This window comes from Cyberlindnera jadinii (genome assembly GCF_001661405.1).
Source record: "Cyberlindnera jadinii NRRL Y-1542 unplaced genomic scaffold CYBJAscaffold_2, whole genome shotgun sequence".
Classification (NCBI taxonomy): domain Eukaryota; kingdom Fungi; phylum Ascomycota; class Saccharomycetes; order Phaffomycetales; family Wickerhamomycetaceae; genus Williopsis; species Williopsis jadinii.
The window spans coordinates 384,128-409,888 of record NW_017963653.1 but is presented as its reverse complement, the minus strand read 5'-3'; the positions used below and the strand labels follow the sequence as shown (position 1 = coordinate 409,888).

Genomic DNA, 25,761 nt, shown 5'->3' with positions numbered 1-25,761 from the left:
TAATAAAGATAAAAATTTTGTCCTTTACTTAAAAAAGGATTCTCTGTTTTTTTATTGTTTTGCCTATAAAGTTTTGGGGGACGTGGTGGGTAAGGTTTGTCTGCTTTTTTAAAAGGAGAGGAGCTGGTTCTTCTTTTTTTGTCTCACCCTCACGAAACGTCATCGACCAAACCGCTTGAAAAGAAAAATGCGGTCAGCCCAGCGAACTTTACGCTTGCGTAACTACACGTTAAGTGTGCTTTTCCCGGGCAATGCTGCATCAAAAAAGCCTGACTGACCATTACGTTCAACGTTTACACCGCCTTAGAAGTTAATCAAAAGAGATAATCAGAGGACAAATTTGGCAAGAGGCTCCAAAAAAAGAAACTAACACTGGACATGAACAAGCGCTGTCAAACGGTCACCGGACAAACACACTAGTCACAATTGCATGTTTGGTGGAGGACTATTTAAACCCAACAACTCTTTTAGGTTCATAGAGCTCTTCCAGAAATGCAATCTCCTCCTGGTCCAGGGACAGCTGGCTTGCCCTAACAACCTCCAGAACACGCTCAGTGGAGTTAAGCCCGACGATTGGCGTATGTCCCTTTGACATTACCCACGCGGTAGAGACAATGGCCATGCTGACACCTCTATCCGTGGCCAGCTTCTGCACCCTGGAAACTATGGCCTTATCAACAGCGGTAAGCTTGTCCAGTCCAAGTCCAACGAACGTCGGGTCGGACTTGATCCTCTTGGTGGCGTTATCAACTGGTCTGGTGAGTATCCCACGCGCATTCGGCGACCATGCCAACACCCCAACCCCGGTCTTCGCACAAAAATGGTGCATCTCACGTTCCTCCTCCCTGTAGATCAAATTGTAGTAATCTTGCATCGAGATGAACTTGTGCCAATGGTTCTTCTCAGCTATGAACTGTAACTGCGCGAACTCCGTGGCCCTCATGGACGATGCGCCGATGTAGCGTGCGAGTCCCTGGGACACAACGTCGTTCAACGCCCGCATCGTCTCCTCAGGTGGCACCTCGTTGTCATATCTGTGGATCTGGTAGAGGTCGATGTACGTGCCCAGTCTCTTCACAGAAGCTTCCGCTGCGTCCAGAATATGCTTGCGTGATAGCCCCTGTGAATTGATCAGCTCTACGGTGTAGTCGTCTGTTGCCAGGTTCCCGTGCTTCAAAGGCAATTGTTCATCGACTGCAAAGAACACTTTGCTCATGATGACAACTTTGTCCCTTGGAATCTCAAACTTGCGCAGGAATCTCCCCAGGATCCTCTCCGACTCACCATTTGAGTAAACATCCGCAGTGTCATAAGTTCTGAGACCAACGTCATAAGCCTTCTTCAGGAGCCCAAAGATCTGCTCTTCGTCCTCTTCGACCCAATCAGCCCACCGCTTAGACCCATACGACATAAACCCAATGACTGCCTTGGAGATCTTTAGCCCAGAGCTGCCTAGGCGTGTCCACTCAATGGAATCCGTCATTGTGTACCAATACGCGGATTATATGAGCTCAAATGTTTATACTGATGATTAAGATGATCCGTGGCGATGATCCGCTTATATAAATAGGTGATCCTACTGGAAACATTAGTCAGCGGCGGTGCTAGCCATCGCTTGAGTGAACCAGTTTAGATCGCTGCTCCGGTATGCAATCCTGCTCCAGCGGGTGCGTGTACCATTCGTAGGAGGATGAGTAGCAAAAGCAAAAAATACAAGGCACATAGGCCTAAAATGGTGTGGTTTGTTTATTCTCCGGATTTGTCCTTGCTGAGCGTAAGCAATCTTGGGAAGCACAGTATTGATCGATATGCCTGATTCCGGTAACCTGCGTCCTTACTACGATGCTGATACCTTCCATGGTGGCTACTCGGCAGTGTATCGTCCTGGTGTCGGTGTCATTGATGAGCACGGCCGGACAATAGCGTCTAAGCTCTCATCGGCTACACGTAACAGCACGCCATCGACGGTGTCGATGTTCAAGGCACAGGCCCACGGAGCGGGCTATGGCTCGGGCAGAGGCCCTGTTGTGAACTACGACAACATCCAGAAGAGCTACTCTGACCTGGAATTCACGGAATACTTTGACTACTCGAACGTTGTTGAACTGGTGAAATCGCTGACACAATCGTTGCTGCGGAACTATGCCAAAATCGTCGTTGCACAACCTTTTGAGGTTTCAAGGCTAATCTTACAAGTTGGTGATATCTCCACTATTGATGGCCATACCAGCTCGCTGAAGCAGTTCCATTCCGGGAAACCGCGTGATACGGATAGTTTTATGGAGGAGGATGAAGATATCGCCGATGGGGGTGACGATGACCCTGACGAGGAAGACATTGACTATTTTGTTCCACGGGATGAGGAGCGTAAGAGAACCCGTGTTGTGAGAAGAAACGTCCAGAAGAGTGTGTCCTCGCCATCTGTACCACAGACTCCTCATAAAGGACCAAAGCACTTGACTCCAATGACTTTGAACACTATGGATGTGATGAGCTCCTTGCTCTCTCAGGAAGGGGTTAGGGGTCTTTGGAGGGCTACAAACACCACTTTCGTCTACAACACATTAAATGCCACTCTAGAGGCTTGGATCACCGGGTTTGTATCGATTTTCTTATCCATTCCAGACCCTTTCTTTGTCGAGGTGGCGCATTCTCCACGGCCAACGACAACCCTGATGCTTTCATTAGGTGCCAGTGTCTTAACAGCACTGATACTGGCCCCACTGGATCTCATCCGCACAAGACTCGTCATCACCAAGATCGAAGGCAACGAGAGATCGCTGAGAAATAGCATCAAACACCTGAAGTTTAGCACTTGTCCCTTATCGCTTGTGGTGCCTACTGCACTCAACTCCTTGGCTTCGACGCTCAACAAGAAACTCACGCCATATCTCCTAACCGTTAAACTCGGTGTTGATTCTACAGTGTCCCCATCCTTGTACGGATCCCTGAGCCTGCTGGCTTCCGTGATCTTCCTCACAATCAAACTGCCAGTGGAGACGCTATTGCGTAGGGCTCAGATCTCATATATGATGAAAAGAGCCCGTGGCTCTTCAAACAAGCTCAAGATCGATAACCAAGGACAGCTGATCGTCAAGTTCGGTGGCTACTCAGGCATTTTCACGACGCTCTGGGACATCTTTTACTCAAAAGGGGAGAATAGCGGATTGGAAGGAATCTTTAGGGGCTGGCGTGTCGGCGTTCTGAACGTCATTGGCAGTTGGGGACTAGAACTGTTGCGTAACAACTACGACGATCAAGTGGAGGAGAAGTTCTAGTCCATGTTCAATTGTACATACACATAAGCAGTATTATCTTAAGCTCTCTGGTCATTTCTTAGCGTTGATGTAATTTGCTCGCCTGTGTCTTTTTTGGCTGCCCACACCACACACGCTCATCGCAACTAATTGGAGTTATCCTTCTCACCACACACACTCACCGAGAACACGCACAAGCAGACACAACTAGACATCCGCTTGATGGCAGAGTGACTCGGAATGTCGGAATCAAGTAGCAACAGTCACAGTGGCATCATTGGAGGAAGAGACCCCCTGGAATATGATCCAGATACGCCCATCACACTGTTCTTGTTCCAGGCTGTGTTCATCATCGCACTGTGTCAGATCATCCATATACCACTGGGATACATGAGACAGCCTAGAGTCATCGCAGAGGTTATAGCCGGTATACTACTGGGCCCCACTGCGCTCGGAAGGATTCCTAACTTCACGTCGACGTGCTTCCCAGATGAGTCTGTACCGATGTTGACTCTTGTGGGAAATATCGGCATCATCTTCTTCCTGTTCCTCGTGGGGTTGGAGGTTGATGTCAAATTCTTAAAGAAGAACATATACATAGCGCTGACTGTTGGGCTGACGAACATGGCGGTTCCCTTTGGCTTCGGCTGTCTCATCGCGTATGGCCTATTCAACGAGTACTCGCAGGACCACAGTGAGGGCTTGAAGTTCACAACCTTTATGGTGTTCATCGCTGTTGCGATGTGTATCACCGCCTTCCCTGTGCTGGCTAGAATCCTTACAGAGCTGAGACTGTTGAAAGAGCGTGTTGGTACTATTGTCTTAGCCTCAGGTATCACGAATGATGTTGTGGGCTGGATGCTATTGGCCTTGTCAGTGACACTGGCAAACGCAGGTTCTGGTATCGATACACTGTACATCTTGCTCGTAACCATCGGGTGGGCACTCTTTGTGATATTCCCTGTAAGATGGGTACTGGTCAAGTTCATCCTCAGAAGGGACCTGAAATCAGGTGTGCTCTCAAGAGCAGGAATGCTCATGATTATTCTCATGATGTTTGTCTCGTCCTTTTTCACAGACATCATTGGCGTCCACTCCATCTTTGGAGCCTTCATGGTGGGGCTCATCGTTCCTAGAGAGCATGGGTTTGTAGTGGACTTGACACATAAGATCGAGGATATAGTTCAGATCATATTCATTCCGATATATTTTGCCATTGCTGGATTTAACGTTGACTTTGATGAGCTGAATAGGGGGATTGACTGGGGTTACGTTGTAGCCATCATTGTTGTATCCATGTCTACAAAGATCATCGGTGGCTTCATCGGTGCAAAAGCCTGTGGTTACTACTGGAGAGAATCTCTGACTGTGGGTGTCTTGATGTCCTGTAAGGGGATTGTTGAAATTGTTGTCCTGAACGTTGGTTTAAATGCCGGCATCATCAGCAGAAAGCTCTTCTCGATGTTTGTGCTGATGACACTTGTATGTACATTCTTAACCACACCATTGACTCTTCTCTCGTACCCAGTGAGCTATAGGGAGAAGGTGCAAAAGTATTTGAAAGGTGATATTGACTGGGAAGGACACGAGCTGGAACGCACCACGTCAAGGGCTTCTGATTCTACAATGCTTCACAAGGACTTCAAATTCAACAAGATCATATACAACGTTGAAGATAGTGAAGAGATATTGGCTCTGTTAAACTTCACGGAGTTGTTGTATTCATCTGGTAATGAATTACCAATGCTGAACGTTATCTTTCTAAAGGAACTGACTGAGAGAACTGCTGATCTGATTGATGCCTCTCATATTCCAGAAGACACCCGAAATGCATCGGTGTTACAAATATTGAAGAAGCTATTTGAATACAACTCGGTTCCCTACGTTGGTGATCTGGTGTATTACGTTCTCCAATACAAGACCATTACTTATTTGGAAACAAGCGACAACGCTGATGATTTCCTAATCTACGCCATCCACTCAGACCAGGTTGATTCGAAGCTAATATCAGAACTGAAAGAGAGAATAATTGTACCACATTTCGGGTTGTTATTAAGAAGTAACTCTGAGAAAATTACATCTTTGAGCATCGTTTTACACAGGGGTGTTGATATCTTCGACACCAAGAACGTTCTTATTGTCTATCTTGCTAAGCTGCTGGTCAACTCTGGACAGATTCGCAAAGTGACCGTTGTTGGTGATGACGAAATCGATGAAGATCAGCTGTGTTCATTGTCCCAAAGCCTAAGGGCTTCAGCTGGTGTAACTGATAATGATAAGCTGGAGTTTGTCATCGAAACTGCTGAAGAGCCATGTGGTTTCGTCATTGGGCCTTTAAACCTAGACACACTCGCTGATGATGGTGCAATGTTCAAAGAGAATAACCTTGATGCACTTTTAATCAATCATTGATCCCGTTAATATAGGTATGAGATAGTTTGTTTTATTGTTTTACTTTCTTATTTGTTTAACATGTTTTATTTGTACTTGGAATACGCTGCTATTGGTACTTAGTCAACCCACACTCTGAAGCATATTTATGTAAAAGGTCAGGTGCCACTCTTTTGAGTTCACTTGCCCTTACCCACTCGAACGATCCATTGGAGATGAGCTCAACTTCAATGACGTACCCTTTCTTCTTCTTTCTATGGCCAATTAGTTGTTTGATATCGGCTGCTGCAATCACCTGTTGATGTGGAGCTTCAGACACATAGATGTCATCTGAGATCTTTCCCCTTGCTATTCTATTACTTTGTTTCTTAGAATCAGCTGTATGGCTGGTCGAAGTCAATCCTAACAGCGACTCAACCTCATCTGAATTCTCTATAAAGAACGACTGCGGTTGCTTTGTTTGCAACTTGGTCAACCAGCCAATCAACGACGTTATAGATGTGTCAGATTCAAAGATGAAATCCACAAGCGAGCCTGAATCCACGAGGTTCGCCAAACAGCCACTGTTGTTGATCGATAGTGTGATCCATGATATTGGGATCCATTTCAACAGTGCGTAATTGTTCAACAGCAATTCCTTTAATGCCATTAGAGAGGACACGTTGGCAACAAGCCTGAAAGAAGAAAACAAAGCACACGTATCAATGGCCGCTTGTCTCACCTGTTGTATCGCAATCTGTTTGAAGAGGAAGTAGTCAATCAAATCCTGTTCATTGTTGATGGCCGTGACACTTAGCCTTTGGATCTCTTTCCAGCGCGAAGGTAAGGAGCCTGGGAAGTCCAGTGCACCTGTCATTGGATTGACGACCGCCCCATTCTCTGTTCTCTGACGTTTATTCGGTCTACTCCCATGGTCAGTGTCACCAGAGCCAGTAGTCTCTTCATCACCAACCTCCGCTGCTGGCTCATCTGTATCAGCACCAGCGATTACCTCACTGTCGTCACCAGGAGCACCATCGTCCTCGCCGGCCAGAACACCGTCATCGGTGATATCAGTAGTTTTCGAGAAGAGCTCCTCTGTCAAGGTGTTTGTTGCCCTGTTGAGGATGGCCTTTGCTACCCACGCATAGTCAATGGACTCCTCGGTGGTTGAGAGCTCGCGTAACAGTGCGGAAATCTCTTGCGATTGCTTGAGCCTTTTTGGGAAGGACAGGTTGAGATCCCAGGGCTTAATGTGCTCCTTAGCAGCGGTATGGTAAACGTTCATACCTCTTTCCAGTCACAATATATGTTGATGTTTTTTCCAAAACAAAACAAAAACACACACCCGTATAATAAAATCAACAACAAATTGCTCTGAATGGCCTCTATTCAACCAACTTGTAGAGAGGAACTCAGGGGTGAAAAGAGAAACCGGAAAAAAACACAGACGAAAAGGTGGAGTAATCCAAGAAAAGGACAACTGTTACTATTTAAGGCTCAATGATTGACCTTTGCTGTTTCTCAAACGTCTAAAGTGTGTTCAACAGGCTGTGGTTGTTGCGTGTTCAATGTGTATGACGTGGTGAGATTATTATATTTATTGGGTTTTATAATAAAAGATATAAAATTATATATACAACGTCGATCAACACAAATTTATACAAACCCACACTGTGGTCGAATGAACATTTACACACACCCAAAGCATTAGACTCCGGCAGACGGCTACGACCGCTGTTTCTGCTACCATTGCTACCAACGCCCACATTCCACTATCGGGGCCCTCTCCCCCTTCCCACCTCCGCTAACTCCTCCTCACTGGCACAGCTCTGTTTCCCCCTTCCCGTAACGGCAGCTTAGCCCTGCAAAAGTGGTTCGATTTTTCTGCGTGAGAGATTAAACGAGAAATAATCCCGATAATTATTATTACGAATTATTCTCACACTCAGAAATTAGCTTTTTTTGTTTTTCTTCTTTGGCTCACCGCGAATTGCACGCCACGAACACACCAACTGCAACAGGAAGGAAAGAAAAACTTTACAAAACTGGAGAAATCCCAAGCACACAAAACTGCACAAGCTGTTGACTCTTTTTTTTCTGTGAGTAAACCGTACGATTTCTAACAACAACCAGTGGGAAACCTCTCAGTAGCTGATTCCGAAACAAGGGAGGTTAAAGCGTTAAAACGGACCACTGCTCTCTGTTGAATTGACCGCGTTGTTCCGTTGTGAAGACATCCAAAGGTTGCTTGTTTAGGATTCCAAATTGTGTCTTTGGAGAGGAGTGTAACGAAGACATAACTCACTCCGTTAGTAATAGCCTCACTTGGTTGATCACACACACACACACACACCATAAGATGGACTTCCTGACTTTCAACTCGACGCCATCGGGAAGAGCCAAGGGCAAGACCCATATAATCATTGTCGGTGCTGGTATCATCGGTGTCTGTACGGCGTACTATCTGACAAAGCACGCCGACTTTAGCCCTGAAACACATCACATAACCATAATTGAGAGCAAGAGAGTTGCCGGTGGTGCCTCCGGTAAAGCTGGTGGGTTGCTGGCGCTGTGGGCTTTCCCGCAGCAGATTGTTCCCTTGAGTTTCAAACTGCACCAGGAGTTGAGCGATGAGTATAACGGTGAAGAAGAATGGGGCTACAGAAGATTGACGACAGTGTCGCTCGAAGGTAACATCCAAAGGGCGCTTGAGAATGAGGACGATGAGGATGATGAGGATGATGATGAAGAAGAAGGTGATGATTATGATGATGATGATGATGCAGTTGCGGAAAACGTTGGTAAAGGATGTAAGGATACACCGGAAACGAGTACAGATTCATTGGGCAATGGTCAACCTCTACAAAAGAGACGTACAGTTACAAAGAATTCAATAAAGCACCAGGATCTACACTCGCATCCGCATCTGCCAGTTGATTTGAACTGGATAAAGGGCAATATTATCCAAGATTGGTCAGAGTTGGGTGGAACTGATTCAACTGCACAGGTACACCCTTACAAGTTCACTAATTTCATCCTTAAAAAGGCCATTGAGTCCCAAGCGGTTGAATTGATATTGGGTAAAGTTGAGGAGATCTTATTCTCTGACGAAACAGGTGCCGCTGAAGGTTTGCGCTATATACCAACAAAGTCTGTACAGAACACTGACGATTTCGTTGAGATCTACGGTGATCAAATAGTGCTGTCCATGGGTCCATGGACGTCAAAGATCCTTCCAGACTGCCCGATATCTGGTCTGAGAGCCCATTCAATCACTGTGGCACCTCATAACGGTACCGTGTCGCCATATGCGATCTTCACAGAGCTAAAGGTTGGTAAGAATAAGTACGTATCCCCTGAGATCTATGCCAGAAAAGATGAAGTTTATGTATGCGGTGAAGGTGATACTCTGGTCGATCTTCCGGAAACAACTGATGATGTTGAGGTGATAAAGGAAAAATGCGATCAGTTGTTCCACTACGTCAGCAAGATGAGTCCAAACCTATCAAAGGGCCACATCCTGAAGAGACAGGCTTGCTATTTACCTGTGTTGGATGTTCCCTCAAGCTCTGGTCCACTCATCGGAGAGACAAACGTTGAAGGATTATACCTGGCAAGTGGACATTCATGCTGGGGTATAAACAACGCTCCAGGAACAGGAATGATCATGGCAGAACTCTTATTAGAGGGGGAGATCAGCAGTGCAGACGTCAGTGCACTGGATCCATCTTTATACTTTGATGCGAGTGTACTACTCGATGATTAAATGGGAAATAGCTTTATCACCAGGTTTATACGTTTGTTTTCTAACGTTACCCATATTCGCTAGGATATAGTTATAGACTTTATGTGCGCTATACAACAACGACTAATACCAATAAGACGATCAAGGCAACGATTAACAGTCCTATGCAACAGTCGCTTGCTGTTTCCTGGTTTGAGCGTATGAAGTGGTCCACTCTTTTAAGCCCTCTCCCGACTTTTGAACCAATCCTGTCCAGTTCACCCTCGAGATCCTCCATTATAAAAGCCTGTTCTTCCAACTCTGTGCCCATGGCCCTGGCCTGGTGCTGTATCGTCTGCATAGATGCATAGACGCCGTCTAAGTGTTCGTCCTGTTCTCGTAGCATCTGCTGCTGTTGCATTGCGTTGAACCTTGCCGTATCGGTGTCCACGCCATCTGAATTTGGAGTGCCTGCCTCGTCGTCACCTCCAGTATCACCTTCAAACCTCTTGAACGGAGTCAAATTCTTAGAATCACCAAGCTCGTTCCATTGCGACGAGAGCTTGTCATACTGCGATGACAGGTTGCCAACGATATCCTCCCTCTCTTTGATCGTCTCAGGTGTGATCTTGAAAAACTCCGGGTCCGCTTTACTGGACTCGATGGATTCCTTGAGATCCTCAATCGTCTCCTGTAGTTCTAGGAGCTTACTATCAAAGTCGTGCTTTGACTCGTCTGTGAATGAGTTTTGTGTGAGCAGCTGCGAAAGATTCGCCAGTTGTTGTTCGGCATCTTGTAAAACCTCTGTGAATGGATCCATCTCGTAGTTGTTGGCCCTGCTGCTTGCGTACAAGTGTAGTCCCCCCAGTTTGCGGTGTGTGAGTGGTGAAGTTACCGTCTGGCAAAGTTTCGCGGAAGGTGTGTGGTTATAACTTCACCACACAAGCACTTCCTTATTGGACAAGGCAAGACACAACTGCGTCGTCATCGCTTAGGTATGGAATCAACAGAACCTGAAGAGACTACTCCGGGACCAACTGCTCGCTCGCATAGAGACTACACCATACCGCAAGGTGCGGACCTCAATGCTGGTGCTCCAACTAGACAATGGATCAACGAAAACGTCACGCCAACGTTACTTGAAGGTATGAGGATGTTAGTCAGAGAGAAGCCACAGGACCCGTTGCGCGTGCTGGGAGAATATCTGATATCAAAGAGTGGCGAGAAATCGGAGAGCAATGGGAACTAGACGGCCTTGTGTATACGAATGATAATATAATCTTGTACGAGTAATGATCATTATTACAGTAGAAATATACACTGAATACGATAACAGCGTGAACATGACGATTGGAGAGGGGGGAATAAGTTTCTATTTCATCCTTCTAAACGCTGCTGCGGCTGCTCCACCTGCGAACTTCTTGTTTTGGACCATCTTTGCCTCTGGTGTAGGACGAGGTTTGCCGGTGTTCATACTGCTTGATGCTACTCTTCTGGTCTTTTCTGGCTGTGGCTGTGATTGAGGAAGTGGTGGTGTTCCAGGCGTTTTCACTGATGGAGAGCGTGGCTTCGAAGCTGATGTGGTTGATGACCTGGATGCCGGCGCCGGAGAGCCCGATGAACTTGGAGTAGACGATGTGTTCGGTGATCTATCCTTCAACAACCTTTTGGTCTTCATCAGCGCCTCAACCCATGTCATATCTTCACCAACAAGCTCACAGCCTTTGAGTTTTGAGACCAGTGGTGAGAGGAATATCAATCTATCCTTAGAAATCATCTCCAATATCAAATAACCAGATTGGTCTTCTTCGTCGAACTCGTAGTCATACATGGCAAATAGCTTATCTGTGAGGTCAATAACCAGGTCAACAACAGTGTGCAATTTGCCCTGTTGGTACAATATCAAGTGTCCATAGTCTGTGATAGCCAGTCCATAAATCCTTAGATTGGTATGAAGCGTGGTCTGGTTGTTCTTGACAATCTTATGAATGGTTAAATCATCTAGCCCTGCATTCTCAAAGTTCTTAATGTTACACTGCGTTGATGTCAACTCTGACATGTGGATGAAATCCAGCTTGATGATGTGCTCGGACTTTTGTAGTACCTTCAGCACCTGTTCTGGGATAGATATCACCTTTGAGGAAGATAAGGAGTCTGATAGCTTTGGTGGTGGAATATTTGGTGGAGAAACAGTGGAGCTCCCATTGAGCTTATTCTGTGGTGCTTGTGATGGTGTAGTTTGCGACTGTGATGGTCTAGCAGCTGGTCTGTGTGACTCCTTAGGAGCAGCTGAGGCCTGTTGTTGGGCCTGCTTCTTAGTACCATTATTATGCTGCTGCTGTTGCTGATGCTGCTGCTGTTGTTCAACCTTGTCGGCAATGTACTGTGGAACCTTGATTAATGGTGCATTGTTAGGAACAGCCTTGCTCGTGTTTGGTGCCTGTGACACAACTTTTGGCTGATTGCCATTCCTCTGTGACAACATTGTCTGCTGTGGTTGGGGTTGTAACTTTGGCTGTAATATTGGCTGTGGTTGCGTTTGATGTTGCGGTGTGCTCCTCATCTGTACCTGTGGCTTAGCACCATTTGTGCGAGAGTTAGATGCCAACGGTGCCATCACTGGAGTCGGTTGTTGACGCTTCTGTAAAGGTGATACCGATGGTGGTGCTGTTGGCTGTTGTGCCCTTAGTCTCGTGGGCGACGTTTGCGTAGGACTCACTTTTGGAAGAGCGGTCTTCATGGGACTATCGTTATAGAGCATTCCAGTGCTTTCGTTACGTATCTGGTTGATAGTATTGTTCAACAGCTGTTTCTTCATGGCACTAGCAGGTTGTTTCTTTATTCTCAGCTGAGAGAATTGAGCACTTGACTGTGTGAACTGCTCCAGCATGTGGTTGTAAGGCTCCATCTTTGGCGGCGGCACACCCCATATCTGTGACTTGTTCTCCCATTGTAGATGTGCAAACCATGGATGTTGCTGCAATTGCCTTATCGTGAGCCTTGAGCAGGGATCCAGCTGTAGCAGATGGTAGACAACGTCCTTTATCAAGTCTGGGATGTAGTACTGTGGCCATTGATAATTGAGGCTCACAATCTTCTCAAATGTCAGATACTCTGTCTTGCCCTTGAACGGCGGTAAGCCAACTATGAACTGATACAGAATACAGCCAATCGCCCATACGTCCGATGCAAACCCACACTTGTTGTCTTTCAACAATTCTGGCGATACGTATTCTGCTGTGCCGACAAACGACGATGCGCTGTAGAGTTCATTAGGATCCTTTCGTTGAAGATCATCACTGTCTAATAGTTTTGCAGCACCAAAGTCAGTGATCATGAGACGCATGTCTCCATTGACGAGGATATTCTCAGGCTTTAGATCACGATGAATGACACCCTTCGAATGCATGAAGTCCACCGCATCTATCAACTGCACCATGTAGTACTTGGTACAGCTCTCACTCAGTGACCCATATTTACGGATCAATGTGAGCAGTTCACCAAACTCGGCCATGTCAATGACGAAATATAGAGAATTCTCATCCTGAAACGTGTAGTAGAGCGTCACGATTCCTGCATGATGGCCCAGCCTATTCAGCGTGGACTTCTCGATGTTAACGTACTTGATCTTCTTCTCCTTCACAATGTGTTTCTTCGACAGGATCTTGATTGCATACACCTTCCTCGACTGCTTGTCAACGGCCTTGAACACCTGTGAATAGGACCCTTCACCAAGCCGGCTACCAAACTGGAAATCATCCACTCCCTTCTTCCGTGTTGCCATGATGTCCAGCTGTGTTCCTGGTTCGTCTCTTCTCTCTTGCTCCAATCGTAGCTCCAATGATTACAGATCAGACACAGCCAACTGGGGAATAACGAAGATCAGTGTATGGGGACCCACGACCACTCTTTTTGCTGTGATCAGCTTCTCTGGCCCAATGCGGATGATTTGTTGTTCTTTTCCTGATCACGAAAAACCAGAAGTGGAAATTGATCCTCGGAAGACGCAACTGCTGGGATTCGAACTGGGAACTTTTTACAGCTGATGTTTTTCCACCGTCCCTGTGTGTGTGTCCCGTGGCGGAAAACACTTCAGACTTATCTGATCGGCAAAGATTTGCTTTTCGCTTAATACACCAACGCCCGTGCCGTACACTTCGTCAAGGTCTTTGCAAGGAAGCCAGCTGTCTAGTTAGAAGGAATGGGATTCATTATACGCATTAGATGAAAGTACGCCTGGAAAGCTGAGCAAGTACGGGATTCACTTCCGGTCCACCACCCTCAGCTCAATCGTATTTGATAGTTGTGACGGTTGTTGGCCCCAGCTTCCGATCGGGAAAAGAGAGGGAAATTTTAACAAGCACTGCATTATGACGGGGGCCTAGGACCTTGCATAAACACCTTTCTCATCTTGGTATGTGATTGAGCTCCCCTGATCTTTTAGATAGGGCTGGGCAACGTCCGTTAAGCTTAAATTAGCTTGATTGGCATACAATTGCACAGGAGACGTATGGGTGTAATAAAATAAAGTGTGAAAGAGGTGGCTTGGGATGACTAATAGCTTCATCAATCCGAGTCATCATGCGTCAGTTGAAGGACACGATGCACCCAGCTTTGCGCTACATGCATCCCAATACGATGAGGATCTCCACGTTTGTATGTAGTGCTAGCTGCTGTTGCCATTCCAATTGGTCTCTACTCGTTGAGCCAGTTTGCTGTTGATGTGTGTTGTTTTTTATTGTTATTGCGCTTGGTTTGAATCCGGTTATCCACTGTGTACTTGTGCATTACCACCTTGCTTATGAATAGTCATGAGTGCATGCCGACGGTTATGAAGGCAAGGTATATGACTGGACGTTTAGAAAATATCCAATTGAACGAAGGGAAGGCACTTGCGTTGAATTGTCAGCACCCATGTGGCCGAAAGATCTTCAACTGCGTTTTGCTAATAAGTGTACCATTTCAGCGTAGCATGCGTTTCCATTTCTGTTCCCTGTTTGCAGTATAATTCCACTCTCAACCATTATATAAAGCATACGTTTCCTTGAGATAGTGGAACCAGCATGTGGTGTGCTCAGTGCCTGTATGCAAACACCATTAGCAATGACTTATACGCCACTGACGCTTCCTCCGCTGAACTATTCATTTGATGCCCTTGAACCTTTTATCTCGGGTCAAATCAACGAGATCCACTACACAAAGCACCACCAGGCCTATGTCAACGGCTACAACACAGCCATCAACCAATTGAACGATGCTGAGAATGCAAATGACGTCTTTAAGACAGTCCAGTTGCAACAGGCAATCAAGTTTAACGGTGGTGGGTTCAGAAACCATAACCTATTCTGGGGAAGTTTGGCTCCAGTTTCGCAAGGTGGTGGTGAGTATCCAACTGGCCCATTGGCTGAGGCCATTGAGAACGAATATGGCAGCTTCGAAGAGTTGATTAAGCTTGTCAACACCAAGCTTGCCAGCGTCCAAGGTTCCGGCTGGGCGTGGGTTGTCAAGAACAACGAGAACGGAGCCATCGAAGTCGTCACCACTGCAAACCAGGATACCGTTGGTCCACAGTACACGCCATTGTTGGCCATTGACGCCTGGGAGCACGCTTACTACTTGCAATACCAAAACGTCAAAGCTGACTATTTCAACGCCATTTGGAACGTTGTTAACTGGCACGAGGCTGAGAGTAGACTGATTGCCGGCTTGGATTGAGCCCGTCGCTTTGAGCTCTTGCCAACACTCCCAGGCTACACTTGCACTGGCAGTCTTAGTTCTCTTCTTCTACACGTTGCTGCTACGAACACGAACTCAAACAAGATTATTTCTCCGCTGTTCGTCCTTCCCTTATACTTTATCACACCATTATCATTACACTGTCTACGTAGAGCACGCCTGATCACTGCCACCACCGTTTGCCACATCTTTTCGTCCTTTGCCCTTCAGAAACACGTAGGCCACGTACGTACCCAGAACCGTCCATGCGAAAAGCAACAGCATCAGCGGGAACCTAATAGCCCATTCCCGTGCTGGGAAGCAACTGTGAACCCAATCTGCCTCTATGAATGGCTGTTGATGGTGCGGTTTTCGCCACGCTGTTAGTATTCGCACAAGCGTTAAAAGGAGCCACGCAGAGGTGTAAAATGCACAACTATACGTGCAAACAGCAACTCACCAGTACAAACACCCACACTGTGTAGTAGACCAGTGCTGCATTTACGAGCAAGAGCATCGCCAACTAGAGCGTATTTCTATGCTATTAAAAACGGCGCACAGGTCACACCTCCGTCGTCGCTGAGCTTCAGTTTAAAGCGATGGAATCTCCCCTCTCGTTTAACCGGCCAATCATATCTTCGTATTATGCCATTACACCTCAAAGTGCAACGTGTTGATCTTTTAGTGAACTTTTTAAGCTGGCGCACACACACAGAGGCCCCCTCCCGCCGCCGCCAGCGGAATCCCGCGAACACCGACAACAGGCTCCGGGCCCCAGCCTGCGTTACGCTGAGTCTTTTTTTCTTTCTACTGACGTCAACACGGATTTAAGCTGCCCTTCTTTCTCTCTGGGGGCGGACAATAGGGGGAAACATTTTTTTCCCTGTTGTTCTTTGCTTCTTCTCTTTCCCTTCCTTCTTGTTCTGTTGCTTTCACAATCTCACGGCCCAGTGCTTGTTTCTTTGATTCTACTCAAGTCTACACACGATGTTTGCAGTCCGTACTTTGCGTTCCCAGGCTCTTAGAGCGCCAATGATGGTCAGAACCAACGTGACCTTGCCAAAATTGGACTACGCCTACGATGCTCTTGAGCCATATATCTCTGGTCAGATCAATGAGATCCACCACAAGAAGCACCACCAGACCTACGTCAACGGTTACAACTCATCGCTGACTCAATTGGCCGAGGCGGAGGCTGCCGGTGATGTCTTGAAGACCATCCAGTTGCAGCAAGCCATCAAGTTCCACGGTGGTGGCTACAGAAACCACAACATCTTCTGGAAGAGTTTGGCCCCAGTCTCCCAAGGTGGTGGTCAATTGCCAACCGGCGCATTGGCCCAAGCCGTTGAGAAGGAGTACGGCTCCTTTGATAAGCTGATTGCCCTCACCAACTCCAAGTTGGCTGGTATCCAAGGTTCCGGTTGGGCCTGGATCGTCAAGAACAAGGAGAACGGTTCAGTTGAGGTTGTCACCACGGCTAACCAAGATACCGTTGGTCCTCAGTTCGTCCCATTGATTGCCATTGACGCCTGGGAGCACGCTTACTACTTGCAATACCAGAACGTCAAGGTTGACTACTTCAAGGCCATCTGGAACGTTATTAACTGGGCCGAGGCTGAGAAGAGATTCAACGCATAATCTGTCCCCATTATACTTTTAACAGACTACCACATTCTATATTTGACTCTGTCAACAAAATGTAGCCCTTCTTTCTCCCACTCCGCTCAGTGTGTGGTGTCCCGCTTAGAGTGCCCAACTCGGATGCTCTGTGCCAATTCCTTGTCGAGAGCTACGTGGGCATCACAGAGGGCACAGGGAACCCATAAATGAAACCAATTAGAGTACTGCACGTGATATAGTCGTCACGAGCAATGGTCAATTGATTCACAACAGTAGTTTTATCCATAACACTAACATCTCTAACTGAATAATGCCCCCCTTCTGTTCTGTCTAATGGGCGTTGTGTCACTCTCTGTGGTCTACGCAACTGCCGGGGTTAAAATTTTCAATGAGTTAATCCTCGTCTCTGCAGCTCATCTCATCTCATCTCATCATCGTTTCCACAAGGAATAACAGGAAAGTTGGAAAGATGTCTGAGTTACACGAGCTGTGCCATCTCACTGCAAGACCTATCGATAAGTCGTACGTGGAAAAGTTACAGTACTTCTTGTCAAACGGTATTCCTTCTACGTATACCGTTGAAGAGTGTGAAAACTACTTGGCTGGAAAAGAAGACGAGGAGTTGGAATCAACAACTACTCCATTGCACTTGATCTGCCGTTCTATCCCAGATGACATCAAACCTGAAGAAAAGTTAATCGTATTGGAGATGATTAGTGAACTGTTCAGTTGGGGTGCGGGCTGGAATCTCATCGATAACGAAGGTAATACTCCCGGTGACGTTTTGTTCCGCAGAGGCTTACACAACTCTGAATATTACAACGCCATAGTGGATGCTGGTGTAAGGGCAGAGTTGCTATTGAGGAAAGTGAATGATGATATAGAGTTTTTGAGTGACTTTGAAGACGGTGAGGTCCCGGAACTTGTTGATGAGGAGGCATCCGCAAAGGACGAGCCTTCAAATGATGAGCCTTCAAATGATGAGCCTTCAAGCAACGAAGAAGCACTTGAAAAGGAAAGAGAATACCAGCAGAAGCTGGAACAGGTTAGAAAAGACCTCATCGAAGACCCCGCAAATACCCAGTCAACCTACCTGAAGACCAAACTGGAATACCGTGACGGTTCTCTTATCACAAAGGACAACAAAGACGGTGTCATGATGGACTGGGAAAGTGAACTCATGAAGGCAGGCTGTGACACAATCTTCAGCACCGTTAGAGAGTTCGCCACTGATCCTGAGAAGTTTGACGAGTCGGACTTCACAGACATAACTGTCTTGAACATTGGATTCGGTATGGGTATCATCGATACAATGATTCAAGAGAAGAACCCAACTATGCATTATATATCTGAGGCTCATCCAGATGTTTTAGCTAAACTGCGCCAAGATGGATGGTATGAAAAGCCAAACGTGAAGATTCTGGAAGGGAGATGGCAGGATACTTTGCCTGAGCTGTTGAACCAAGGTGTGTTCTTCAATGGTATCTATTACGACACCTATTCCGAACACTACAGTGACATGTTGGACTTGTACGATCTCATTGTCGGTTTGCTGAAACCAAGTGGTGTCTTTTCCTTCTTTAACGGTCTAGGAGCAGATAGACAAGTGATCTACGACGTTTATAAGAAAATCGTTGAGATTGACATGGCAAACTACGGGCTGGAGGTCAAATATACAGAGTTGGCCACTCCTGCTACAACAGGTGAAGAGTTTGACCAGAGTGAAGAGAGCGAATGGAATGGAATCAAAAGAGCATACTGGAGATGTAAGACATATTACCATCCAGAGATTAAATTCCAAGATTAGCCCATACTTCGATAGCAATCTAACGTTTTAACCAATGCCTCCTCTGGTGTAGAGTCTAAAGCGTGAGAAGCGTCATATATCTTCAACTCAACAGCCGCAGAGTTGTTTAAAGACATTACGTCTGCAAATACTTGAAGTGTTCCCTTGTGTGATATCCTGTTGTGGCGTTCACAGCGTGACCTATCTGTTGATCTAGAGGTGTTGCTTTTGCACGCTCTATATCCAATGTCTCTGATGTGGGATCCTGGGCTCAACTGTATGTGGTACCTTGCCAAGGTACCTTCCATCCCCTTGTATGTGTTGATACTGTAGAGTGACCTTTGGTTAACCAAACGGTGATAGTCTTCACTCCACAACTCCATCGCTTCCTGAGCCATCGAATGGTCATAGACAATGTGATGCAATCGAACACATTTGATGTAACATCGAAACGACTCTATGCACGACACAAACTTCAGAACACAATAGAGCCCTGATATCACTGTTATGCTACCAGTGGAGGATGGACAGAGCTGAAACGGATGGGCATAATAGCACTCGTGTTGATCTGTAAGGAGCGCTGTAACTATATGGAGCTCACTGTAAATTGCTTGGTAAACTATGTGCTTCCACCATTTACAAACCCTGGCCAATACAACGCATTCCTCCACCGATAAGAATCTTGTTACTTGCACCAACAACTCGTTCGGTAGACGGTGTAGCATTTCTCCTGGACCGCCTGGTCCTCGTCATCTGAAGCGCCCACGAGTTCAATCAGCGGGCTCCTCGCCTGTTTACATAGTCTGTGAAAACACAAAGAAGCCAGAATGGCACAGAAGGTCATCCACTCAGCCCACGAGGGCCTTGAGAACTACCGCTTCAGTACGCCTTTATAACCCTGTCCAAGCCTCTCGAGGCCATCAATCTTCTGGGAGGGTTGAGCGGTGGACAGCCTATCAAGTGCACTCACAGCTTACGGGCGAAGGCAGCGCTGTAAAAGACCACGCAGTCTGTGAGCTCTGGAGTAAGTAACAAAGAAGCATCACCAGAGTCGTAGCTCCAGAAAGGGGCCAACTGTAGAAAATCACTACTCAGCGGTGTTGACTTTGCCTTAGAATCTACATTCAAACATGTAGGGGACCCTTTCATGGTGAATTTTCGGCTAGTTATAGCTTAAACGATGATACATCAGGGCTATGGCCAAACCCGCCATTGGCGTCGCATGGGGAAAGACCATTTCCTGAGAATTGCTATTTATATACTACAGCACATTAACAGTTCAGGAACTGGTGATTAGATCCTTTCCCTGACTAAGGGAATACCAATCCACTGACTCCTTCTCGAGTCCCAGGCGTAAGTAGAGTCCATCTGCTTCTTCCTTGGGAAGTATAAATGCAGTTCAATATCTCTTGTAGCTGTTCCCTTCCACTCTTCTTCAAAAGGCTTCCTTTGTACAATATATATAGCCCTATACATTCTACGCTTAATTATGAGACTCATCGCTCTGTCTTCTGCTCTTTTGGTCCTAAGCTGTGGTGCCAGAGCTCAGGTTAACACTACAGATATCACAAGCTCAACGGCATCAAACACCGATGCCACGTCCAACGCCCCAACTGGAACCGATACAACTGTCCCTGTTGCTTGGGCAAACGCAAACTTTGCAAACACCGGCGCCTTGTTTGGTGTTGCTGCTGGTGCAATTGCGCTTCTGATCTGAGCTCTAGCTCGATTCTTCCTATGTACAATAATTGATTGGTGCAAAATCGCATTCGGATCCATTCACCGTGTAGTATATACTGCAACTACGTTAGAAACTGTTCAGAGACGCCCGTCTTTAGAAATATGAAATATATTAAAAAATACCATGACCTATTATTAACATGCATTGACAAACCAAATACAAAACAAGAACAAAACAAGAACAGAACAAGAACAGAACAAGAACAGAACAAGAACAAAATAAAACACTCTGACTCCATTAATCAACTTTCCCACTATCAGAGTGGCCAGCATCCCCAAGTAAGACATATTCAACAGCTATTGAATTCAAATTCCCCAAAAAAACACATATTAAAGACAAACAACTAATCATGAGTAGTACTCCTGGCTCATCATTGGACGGAAGGACATAGACTGTTCCACATCCAGAGAGAACTCATCATTGTTGTCGTAATCGTTGTATCTCTGTGGGAATTGCAAGGCTGAGGACAGCTGTTTACTGCGCGCTATCTCATCTGACAAGCCAATAGACTCCTGTGTTATGAGCTGTTGGTGTATCACAGCTGGCGATTCTCCTGAAGTTGATGGAGAATCGTTTGAATGCGAACTCACAGGGCTGATCTGTGCTGGGTTTGGATATTCAAAGTTCTTGCGTCTAGAGTTCTTGGCACGGGCTGTGTATCCCTCTGGAAGACCTTCACACTCACCACTCTCAATGTGTTTCTCAACCCACTCCTCGTTGGATTCGTAGTATTTGTTACAAATACCACATTTACCTCCTGTGTTCGCACGGTCCTGTGAACGAGTACCTTGTGGGTATTTGAAGTGGCGAGCTTTAAGGTGTGTCTTATATGTATCACGTCTCGAAAATCCTCCTGAAGGGTGGCATTTGTTCTCAGAATGTTCTTCATAGAATGGACATTCGTACGCCTTTGTGATGGCATGTTTCTTGACATGACGAGTCAAGTAACCTCTGATTCTGAATTCGGCACCGCAGAACTCACAAGTGTAAGTCTTCTTGGTCTTGGACTTGGAACAACTGCTAGCTTCACCGTAAGAATCACCGTTAGAATCACCGGTGGAGTGTTCACCATCCTCCTCGTCATCTCCATGGTATTCAGTGCGAAGACCATTAGGCTGTGTAGCAATGTCAAAGAACTCAGGGTTTGGTAAATCAGAATCCACAGAATGTGCTGGAGATTGCAGAGTATCAATCTTCTTTGGTAGAGCTGCTGTGAAAGGTGATGGTGAGTCTGTGATGATATGTGCATTGCTCATAGGGGAGAACGTTTGGAATCCTGACGTTGTCATAAAAGGTGAGGTGATATTCGAGAAAGTCATCATAGACGACCCATCTCTTGTCTCAGGGTTCATCTTCCAGCTTATCGTCCCATCTTCATTTTCAATTTTCATCAGAGTTTCCCCGCCATGTGTTGAGCATGGTACAGCACTTGACTTTGACAAGTCGTCATTCTTCAAAACAATTTTAGATGGGAATAGCGCTCCAGGTTTGGTCTCATCAACACTAACCTTGTCATCTACAGCTTTGGTCTCCTCAGCCGCCGCTTTCTCTTCAACAGCCGCTGTGTCCTTGGAAGCCTCTGCTGTCTTGTTCTTGCTATTGCTGTTGCCCTTTGGAAGAATGTGGTCTAACAAAGTGAACTTCTTGATGTAGTCGACAAACCCTGTGATCAAGGCACTCATCTTGGAGTTATCCTCCTGGTGCAACTTTGCCAAACTGAGCATTCTTGGTGTGTGTGTTTGCGTTACCTCAAGTATATAGTGTCGTGGTGTGAGAGCTCCCTGTTCAAATCTCTCTGGAATCTTTAAGCCTCTAAAAGTATATATGACAGTTAAAAGTGATGATGTTCAAATGCCATTCAAATAGTACACGTGTTAACACTTGAGCAAAGATGTAGAAAGGTTGGTAATTCGTTTGATTGTTGAAGGGTATTTGTTTTTAAGTGAGGTTGTTTTAGGGTGGGTGTAGTTTTTTTTTGTCTTTTTGATTCTCCTGAACTCTTTCTTAAGGGGGCGTCTCGTTGTCGAAAGTTTTTGTGTGTTTTTCTTTTCTTTTCCGTCTCCCCTCAGGAAAAATTTTTTGTGCGCGCGCGGGCACCCGCGGTTGTAATTACCCAAACTATGCACACTTTTCTTTTTTTGTCTGGACGGACAATTATAGCAAGGCCACAAGACTGTGGACAAATAGGCTTATCCGTTGATCCATTTTTAGAGAGACATCCACCCACTCAGGCGCTATGTACCCGACTTCTTGAAGAAGAAAAAAGATAAACATCCATACATCGCCACTTGATTCCCTATGTTGTCCATAAGGTTTGTCCTGAAATTTCAATTTCGGGACAAATCAGAAGCAGCTACAAATGATTTCCCCAAGTGGCACCAGCCCCTACTGGAGGGGTAAAAAAAGATGTCAAAAGTATGATGCCTTGCCGATAGTTTGCGCAAACAACAATAGCACACCATGTATACTGACCACTGTTAAGTCGACACTGTTGGCTTGAACTGATTGCCGATTCCATTTCAAGCAGGAGCAAACCCAAGCTCCATGAGTTGTGTATCGCTTATCTCTATCTCAGGATGTCCACAGTCTGTCCGTTTCTGGCCCTTTTTGTTTGTCCCACGAAACCTGAACCAAATGCGTCAATTTGCATAAATTTCCAACGGTTTTATGGTTTGCGCAACACCTGTACTGTACAAACTTCCACTCATATCTTAGATTAACTGGGAAGAGATGCGATATCCATGAGCACATTTCCTTGTGTAGCTCGACCCTATAACTTAGGGCTATCGAGAAAAACAGTTACTGTAACGGCCTTTCAGCATGAGAAGAATCCATCTATAATATTTCAATCAAGAAAACTTCTAGATAGCTCAGGTGTGTAGTGCTCAGCTTTTGAAGTTTGTCAAGGTATACACTTTACTCGACTCATGGATTCTGTCCGTGCCAATCTTGGTAATTGAAGAATTGAGCTGAATAAAGTCACTGATAATTATGGAAGTTCATGCGTATACAGTTTGCATTTAACTGGTGAATAATTTCAAGTTTCAATCTCCTTCGAGCTTCACAGTGCGTTGTCCTCCTATCCACAGGATGCGTTCTACAGTCAAGTGGGATGTATAACCAGCTTCTAAATGGCATTATGCAAATGGTGATATTTTTTATCCAGAGCTATCAACCTAACCAATAGAAGGCCAAGTGACCTTAATGATGTCCATTACCGTACATAGCTGTATTGTAAAACGCATAAATAATGTGTACTTATTTTTGTAGATGCAAACGCCTTTGTTGAGAGGTTATTTTGACCGCCTCTTCTGATGGGCTGCGCGCCGGGATGTACTATCTTCCACTAACATTATACAACATACTAGTCTTCGAAGTCAGGTATATCCAATTAGAATATCAAGATACCGTGGGTCGCTGTATATCATACTTGTTGCTTTAAGAAAACACGCGGATAATCGTTACAGATGCTACCTGAACACAGTGACATCCGGACACCATGTATAGTCTTTGATTTAATAAGCGTACTTATTAACTACTAATTGTGTATCAATTTAAGTCAATTCAGTTTAGGAATTACTCGAGCTTCAGAAGTATACTAAATTGGTGTAAATGAACAGATCAGTTCAAACTAATTGAAAGAAATTGTAGGTTGAATTTTGTTGAATTATTAATTCTTTAAAAAAAGACACGTCTATTTGTTACAAGAAAATTCAATGAAGGAATATACAAAGACTATAATGAAAAAACTTCCCAACTGCTTGGAATTTCACTAACCTCAACTTGTTTAGATAGAATCATACTAATATTATAATTACATTGACATATTTCTCATATCATCCGTTCAAATTAATCCCCATAGTATTTTTATTTGATCTCTTCAGGCTGCATTTTGAGACTCCACGGAGAAGTACATGGTATATCCTCGCGCTATCTGTTTGATTCGGCGTTTATCTTTATTTGTTTCTCCCTAGATTACCAGGTGAACAGTTGAGAAAACAATTCAGGCTTCTATGTGAACGTCGTTGACATTTGCCTTGTATGCCGCATTACTCTAGGTATATTTCGTAATCCTGACTTTGAATTATGGGCATCCGTGTTGCAGGCCCCAAGTGATGTTGATCACTACAGCTTAGATTCTCTTGAAAAATGAAAGAAGGGTATCGCACCTTAGCTGGAGGTTTATAAAGTATATATCGGTTTTGTATATAATCGTCTATGTCATCGCCTTAAACGTTTTCCAATTCGAATTCCACATCCCGTTCGAGAGACTTTTGCCTTTCCAATTCATGCTTCTTCTCGTTATATCTGTGCACGTTATACCATACAATGTCCAAAAGTGTTATGGAAAGACCAATGAGGTTAATAAAAGTCAATCTATCATCGAATATGAAAGTTGAAGCCACGATTGTGAGTAACTCTTTGAAAATGCCAGCAATGCTTAAAGTCACTACTTGGGCCCTCTGCAAAATGGCAAATTCGAAAATGGTCATGAAGAAGACAAGAAGTCCTGGGAACAGTAAGAGGCAGATCGACTTGAACACTCCCTTTTCAGCCCAAATGTCATCTGACAAGAACTTTCCCAATCCTTCAACACCAGATCCAACAATAAACAGCACAACAGCCATTGGCGGACTTAGTTGATAGATTGTATAAATCGGATTTTTCACCTTTTTCGATCCGTCGAGTGCCACTTTACTATCATGGTTTTTCAATAGTAGAAGCTGTGTAAAGACCCATCTTACACCACTCATACATGCACTTAGTAACACCAGAAAAAATCCCAGCATAAAAGTCGATTGATCACCATTGTCCGATTCTTCATCTGGTTTATCTGTATCTGCCATCAACATGACACCAACACTCATGAGTAACACTATTCCTAGTAGGTTGATTGAGAATTTCTCCAGTTTCGCAATGACACCAAAGAGCAAGACGAATGCAATCGACGACGATTTAACCATTGTGTAAGTGCTCAAAGTGATGTATCTAAAACTAACGTTTCCTGCACCTATATCACCAGCCGCCGCGAGGGAACAAGGTAGCACATGTGTAAGGTAGAAAGTTACACCTTGACGGTTTTCAGTTGCTGCTGTAGGTTTGAGCGACGGTTTCAACGTCACTGCGGCGAATGAAAGTATCGACAGTAACAGCTGATGGAAAGCAGTGACGAGTATTGGGAATGGGAAGTCAAGTTGTGACTTGTCAAACATCCATTTGTTGTATAGTGAAATAGAAAGGGAGAAGATATACCACGCGAGGATACAGATTATGATCTGCACCGTTGTCTCTGTGATGAATGCAACTTTTGTATTACTTGACAGCTTCGTATCGTCTTCTTCAGATCCGCCATTGCCTTCCATTAGGACATCTTCATTGTTGGAGGAGGGTAGTAATGGGCTGCCATCAAGCGTCCCGTCAGAAATATCTGGCAATTGCGACGTTCTTCTATGGATATCAGTCTGCGAAGAGTTGAGCTTCAGAACACTATTAAGCTTTTGCATTGTTTAAGCTTATTGTATATACTCCCTTGTTCTCAAACTGA

General features: G+C 45.3%; 15 protein-coding genes across 15 annotated transcripts; 8 read left to right on the top strand and 7 right to left on the bottom strand.

Annotated features, from left to right (window-relative positions):
* Nucleotides 1-445: 445 nt before the first annotated feature.
* On the bottom strand, nucleotides 446-1,483 carry CYBJADRAFT_124138 (aldo-keto reductase superfamily protein; the record flags this gene model as incomplete). The annotated part of the gene is made up of 1 exon (XM_020212525.1): nucleotides 446-1,483. One exon carries the CDS (start codon nucleotides 1,481-1,483, stop codon nucleotides 446-448), a length of 1,038 nt encoding a protein of 345 aa, XP_020072323.1.
* Nucleotides 1,484-1,731: 248 nt separating this feature from the next.
* Nucleotides 1,732-3,671, top strand: UGO1 (mitofusin complex protein UGO1). Its single transcript, XM_020214329.1, has one exon. The coding sequence runs from the start codon at nucleotides 1,809-1,811 to the stop codon at nucleotides 3,276-3,278; it is 1,470 nt and encodes a 489-aa protein (XP_020072322.1). The 5' UTR covers nucleotides 1,732-1,808; the 3' UTR covers nucleotides 3,279-3,671.
* Nucleotides 3,498-4,841, top strand: KHA1 (Kha1p; the record flags this gene model as incomplete). Its single annotated transcript, XM_020212508.1, has 1 exon — nucleotides 3,498-4,841. A coding segment is annotated over one exon (1,344 nt), but the record flags the coding sequence as incomplete, so codon positions are not given.
* Nucleotides 4,842-5,531: 690 nt separating this feature from the next.
* CYBJADRAFT_166038 (uncharacterized protein) lies at nucleotides 5,532-7,221 on the bottom strand. The gene has a single exon (XM_020214328.1). It carries the CDS (start codon nucleotides 6,913-6,915, stop codon nucleotides 5,758-5,760), a length of 1,158 nt encoding a protein of 385 aa, XP_020072320.1. The 5' UTR covers nucleotides 6,916-7,221; the 3' UTR covers nucleotides 5,532-5,757.
* A 768-nt stretch (nucleotides 7,222-7,989) lies between these two features.
* TDA3 (Tda3p) lies at nucleotides 7,990-9,396 on the top strand (the record flags this gene model as incomplete). The annotated part of the gene is made up of 2 exons (XM_020212519.1): nucleotides 7,990-8,386; nucleotides 8,468-9,396. 2 exons carry the CDS (start codon nucleotides 7,990-7,992, stop codon nucleotides 9,394-9,396), a joined length of 1,326 nt encoding a protein of 441 aa, XP_020072319.1.
* Nucleotides 9,397-9,484: 88 nt separating this feature from the next.
* On the bottom strand, nucleotides 9,485-10,174 carry TLG1 (Tlg1p; the record flags this gene model as incomplete). The annotated part of the gene is made up of 1 exon (XM_020216196.1): nucleotides 9,485-10,174. The coding sequence occupies one exon, from the start codon at nucleotides 10,172-10,174 to the stop codon at nucleotides 9,485-9,487; it is 690 nt and encodes a 229-aa protein (XP_020072318.1).
* A 128-nt stretch (nucleotides 10,175-10,302) lies between these two features.
* On the top strand, nucleotides 10,303-10,647 carry SDC1 (Sdc1p). Its single transcript, XM_020214327.1, has one exon. It carries the CDS (start codon nucleotides 10,352-10,354, stop codon nucleotides 10,601-10,603), a length of 252 nt encoding a protein of 83 aa, XP_020072317.1. The 5' UTR covers nucleotides 10,303-10,351; the 3' UTR covers nucleotides 10,604-10,647.
* On the bottom strand, nucleotides 10,634-13,326 carry PKH3 (protein kinase PKH3). Its single transcript, XM_020214326.1, has one exon. It carries the CDS (start codon nucleotides 13,136-13,138, stop codon nucleotides 10,727-10,729), a length of 2,412 nt encoding a protein of 803 aa, XP_020072316.1. The 5' UTR covers nucleotides 13,139-13,326; the 3' UTR covers nucleotides 10,634-10,726.
* A 1,020-nt stretch (nucleotides 13,327-14,346) lies between these two features.
* On the top strand, nucleotides 14,347-15,221 carry SOD2 (superoxide dismutase SOD2). The gene has a single exon (XM_020214325.1). The coding sequence runs from the start codon at nucleotides 14,458-14,460 to the stop codon at nucleotides 15,067-15,069; it is 612 nt and encodes a 203-aa protein (XP_020072315.1). The 5' UTR covers nucleotides 14,347-14,457; the 3' UTR covers nucleotides 15,070-15,221.
* CYBJADRAFT_166032 (uncharacterized protein) lies at nucleotides 15,202-15,702 on the bottom strand. The gene is made up of 2 exons (XM_020214324.1): nucleotides 15,530-15,702; nucleotides 15,202-15,423 (listed from the first exon to the last, which is right to left on the bottom strand). The coding sequence occupies exons 1-2, from the start codon at nucleotides 15,584-15,586 to the stop codon at nucleotides 15,235-15,237; spliced, it is 246 nt and encodes an 81-aa protein (XP_020072314.1). The 5' UTR covers nucleotides 15,587-15,702; the 3' UTR covers nucleotides 15,202-15,234.
* A 354-nt stretch (nucleotides 15,703-16,056) lies between these two features.
* Nucleotides 16,057-18,496, top strand: RMT2 (protein-arginine N5-methyltransferase; the record flags this gene model as incomplete). The annotated part of the gene is made up of 2 exons (XM_020216195.1): nucleotides 16,057-16,665; nucleotides 17,102-18,496. The coding sequence occupies 2 exons, from the start codon at nucleotides 16,057-16,059 to the stop codon at nucleotides 18,494-18,496; spliced, it is 2,004 nt and encodes a 667-aa protein (XP_020072313.1).
* A 1,346-nt stretch (nucleotides 18,497-19,842) lies between these two features.
* On the top strand, nucleotides 19,843-20,253 carry CYBJADRAFT_166029 (uncharacterized protein; the record flags this gene model as incomplete). Its single annotated transcript, XM_020214323.1, has 1 exon — nucleotides 19,843-20,253. A coding segment is annotated over exon 1 (223 nt), but the record flags the coding sequence as incomplete, so codon positions are not given.
* Nucleotides 20,254-20,298: 45 nt separating this feature from the next.
* CYBJADRAFT_166028 (uncharacterized protein) lies at nucleotides 20,299-22,236 on the bottom strand. Its single transcript, XM_020214322.1, has one exon. The coding sequence runs from the start codon at nucleotides 21,938-21,940 to the stop codon at nucleotides 20,564-20,566; it is 1,377 nt and encodes a 458-aa protein (XP_020072311.1). The 5' UTR covers nucleotides 21,941-22,236; the 3' UTR covers nucleotides 20,299-20,563.
* A 238-nt stretch (nucleotides 22,237-22,474) lies between these two features.
* On the top strand, nucleotides 22,475-23,060 carry CYBJADRAFT_43302 (uncharacterized protein). Its single transcript, XM_020217702.1, has 2 exons — nucleotides 22,475-22,631; nucleotides 22,699-23,060. The coding sequence occupies exons 1-2, from the start codon at nucleotides 22,576-22,578 to the stop codon at nucleotides 22,934-22,936; spliced, it is 294 nt and encodes a 97-aa protein (XP_020072310.1). The 5' UTR covers nucleotides 22,475-22,575; the 3' UTR covers nucleotides 22,937-23,060.
* A 1,385-nt stretch (nucleotides 23,061-24,445) lies between these two features.
* On the bottom strand, nucleotides 24,446-25,579 carry YMD8 (Ymd8p; the record flags this gene model as incomplete). Its single annotated transcript, XM_020212475.1, has 1 exon — nucleotides 24,446-25,579. One exon carries the CDS (start codon nucleotides 25,577-25,579, stop codon nucleotides 24,446-24,448), a length of 1,134 nt encoding a protein of 377 aa, XP_020072309.1.
* Between the last annotated feature and the right edge of the window lie 182 nt (nucleotides 25,580-25,761).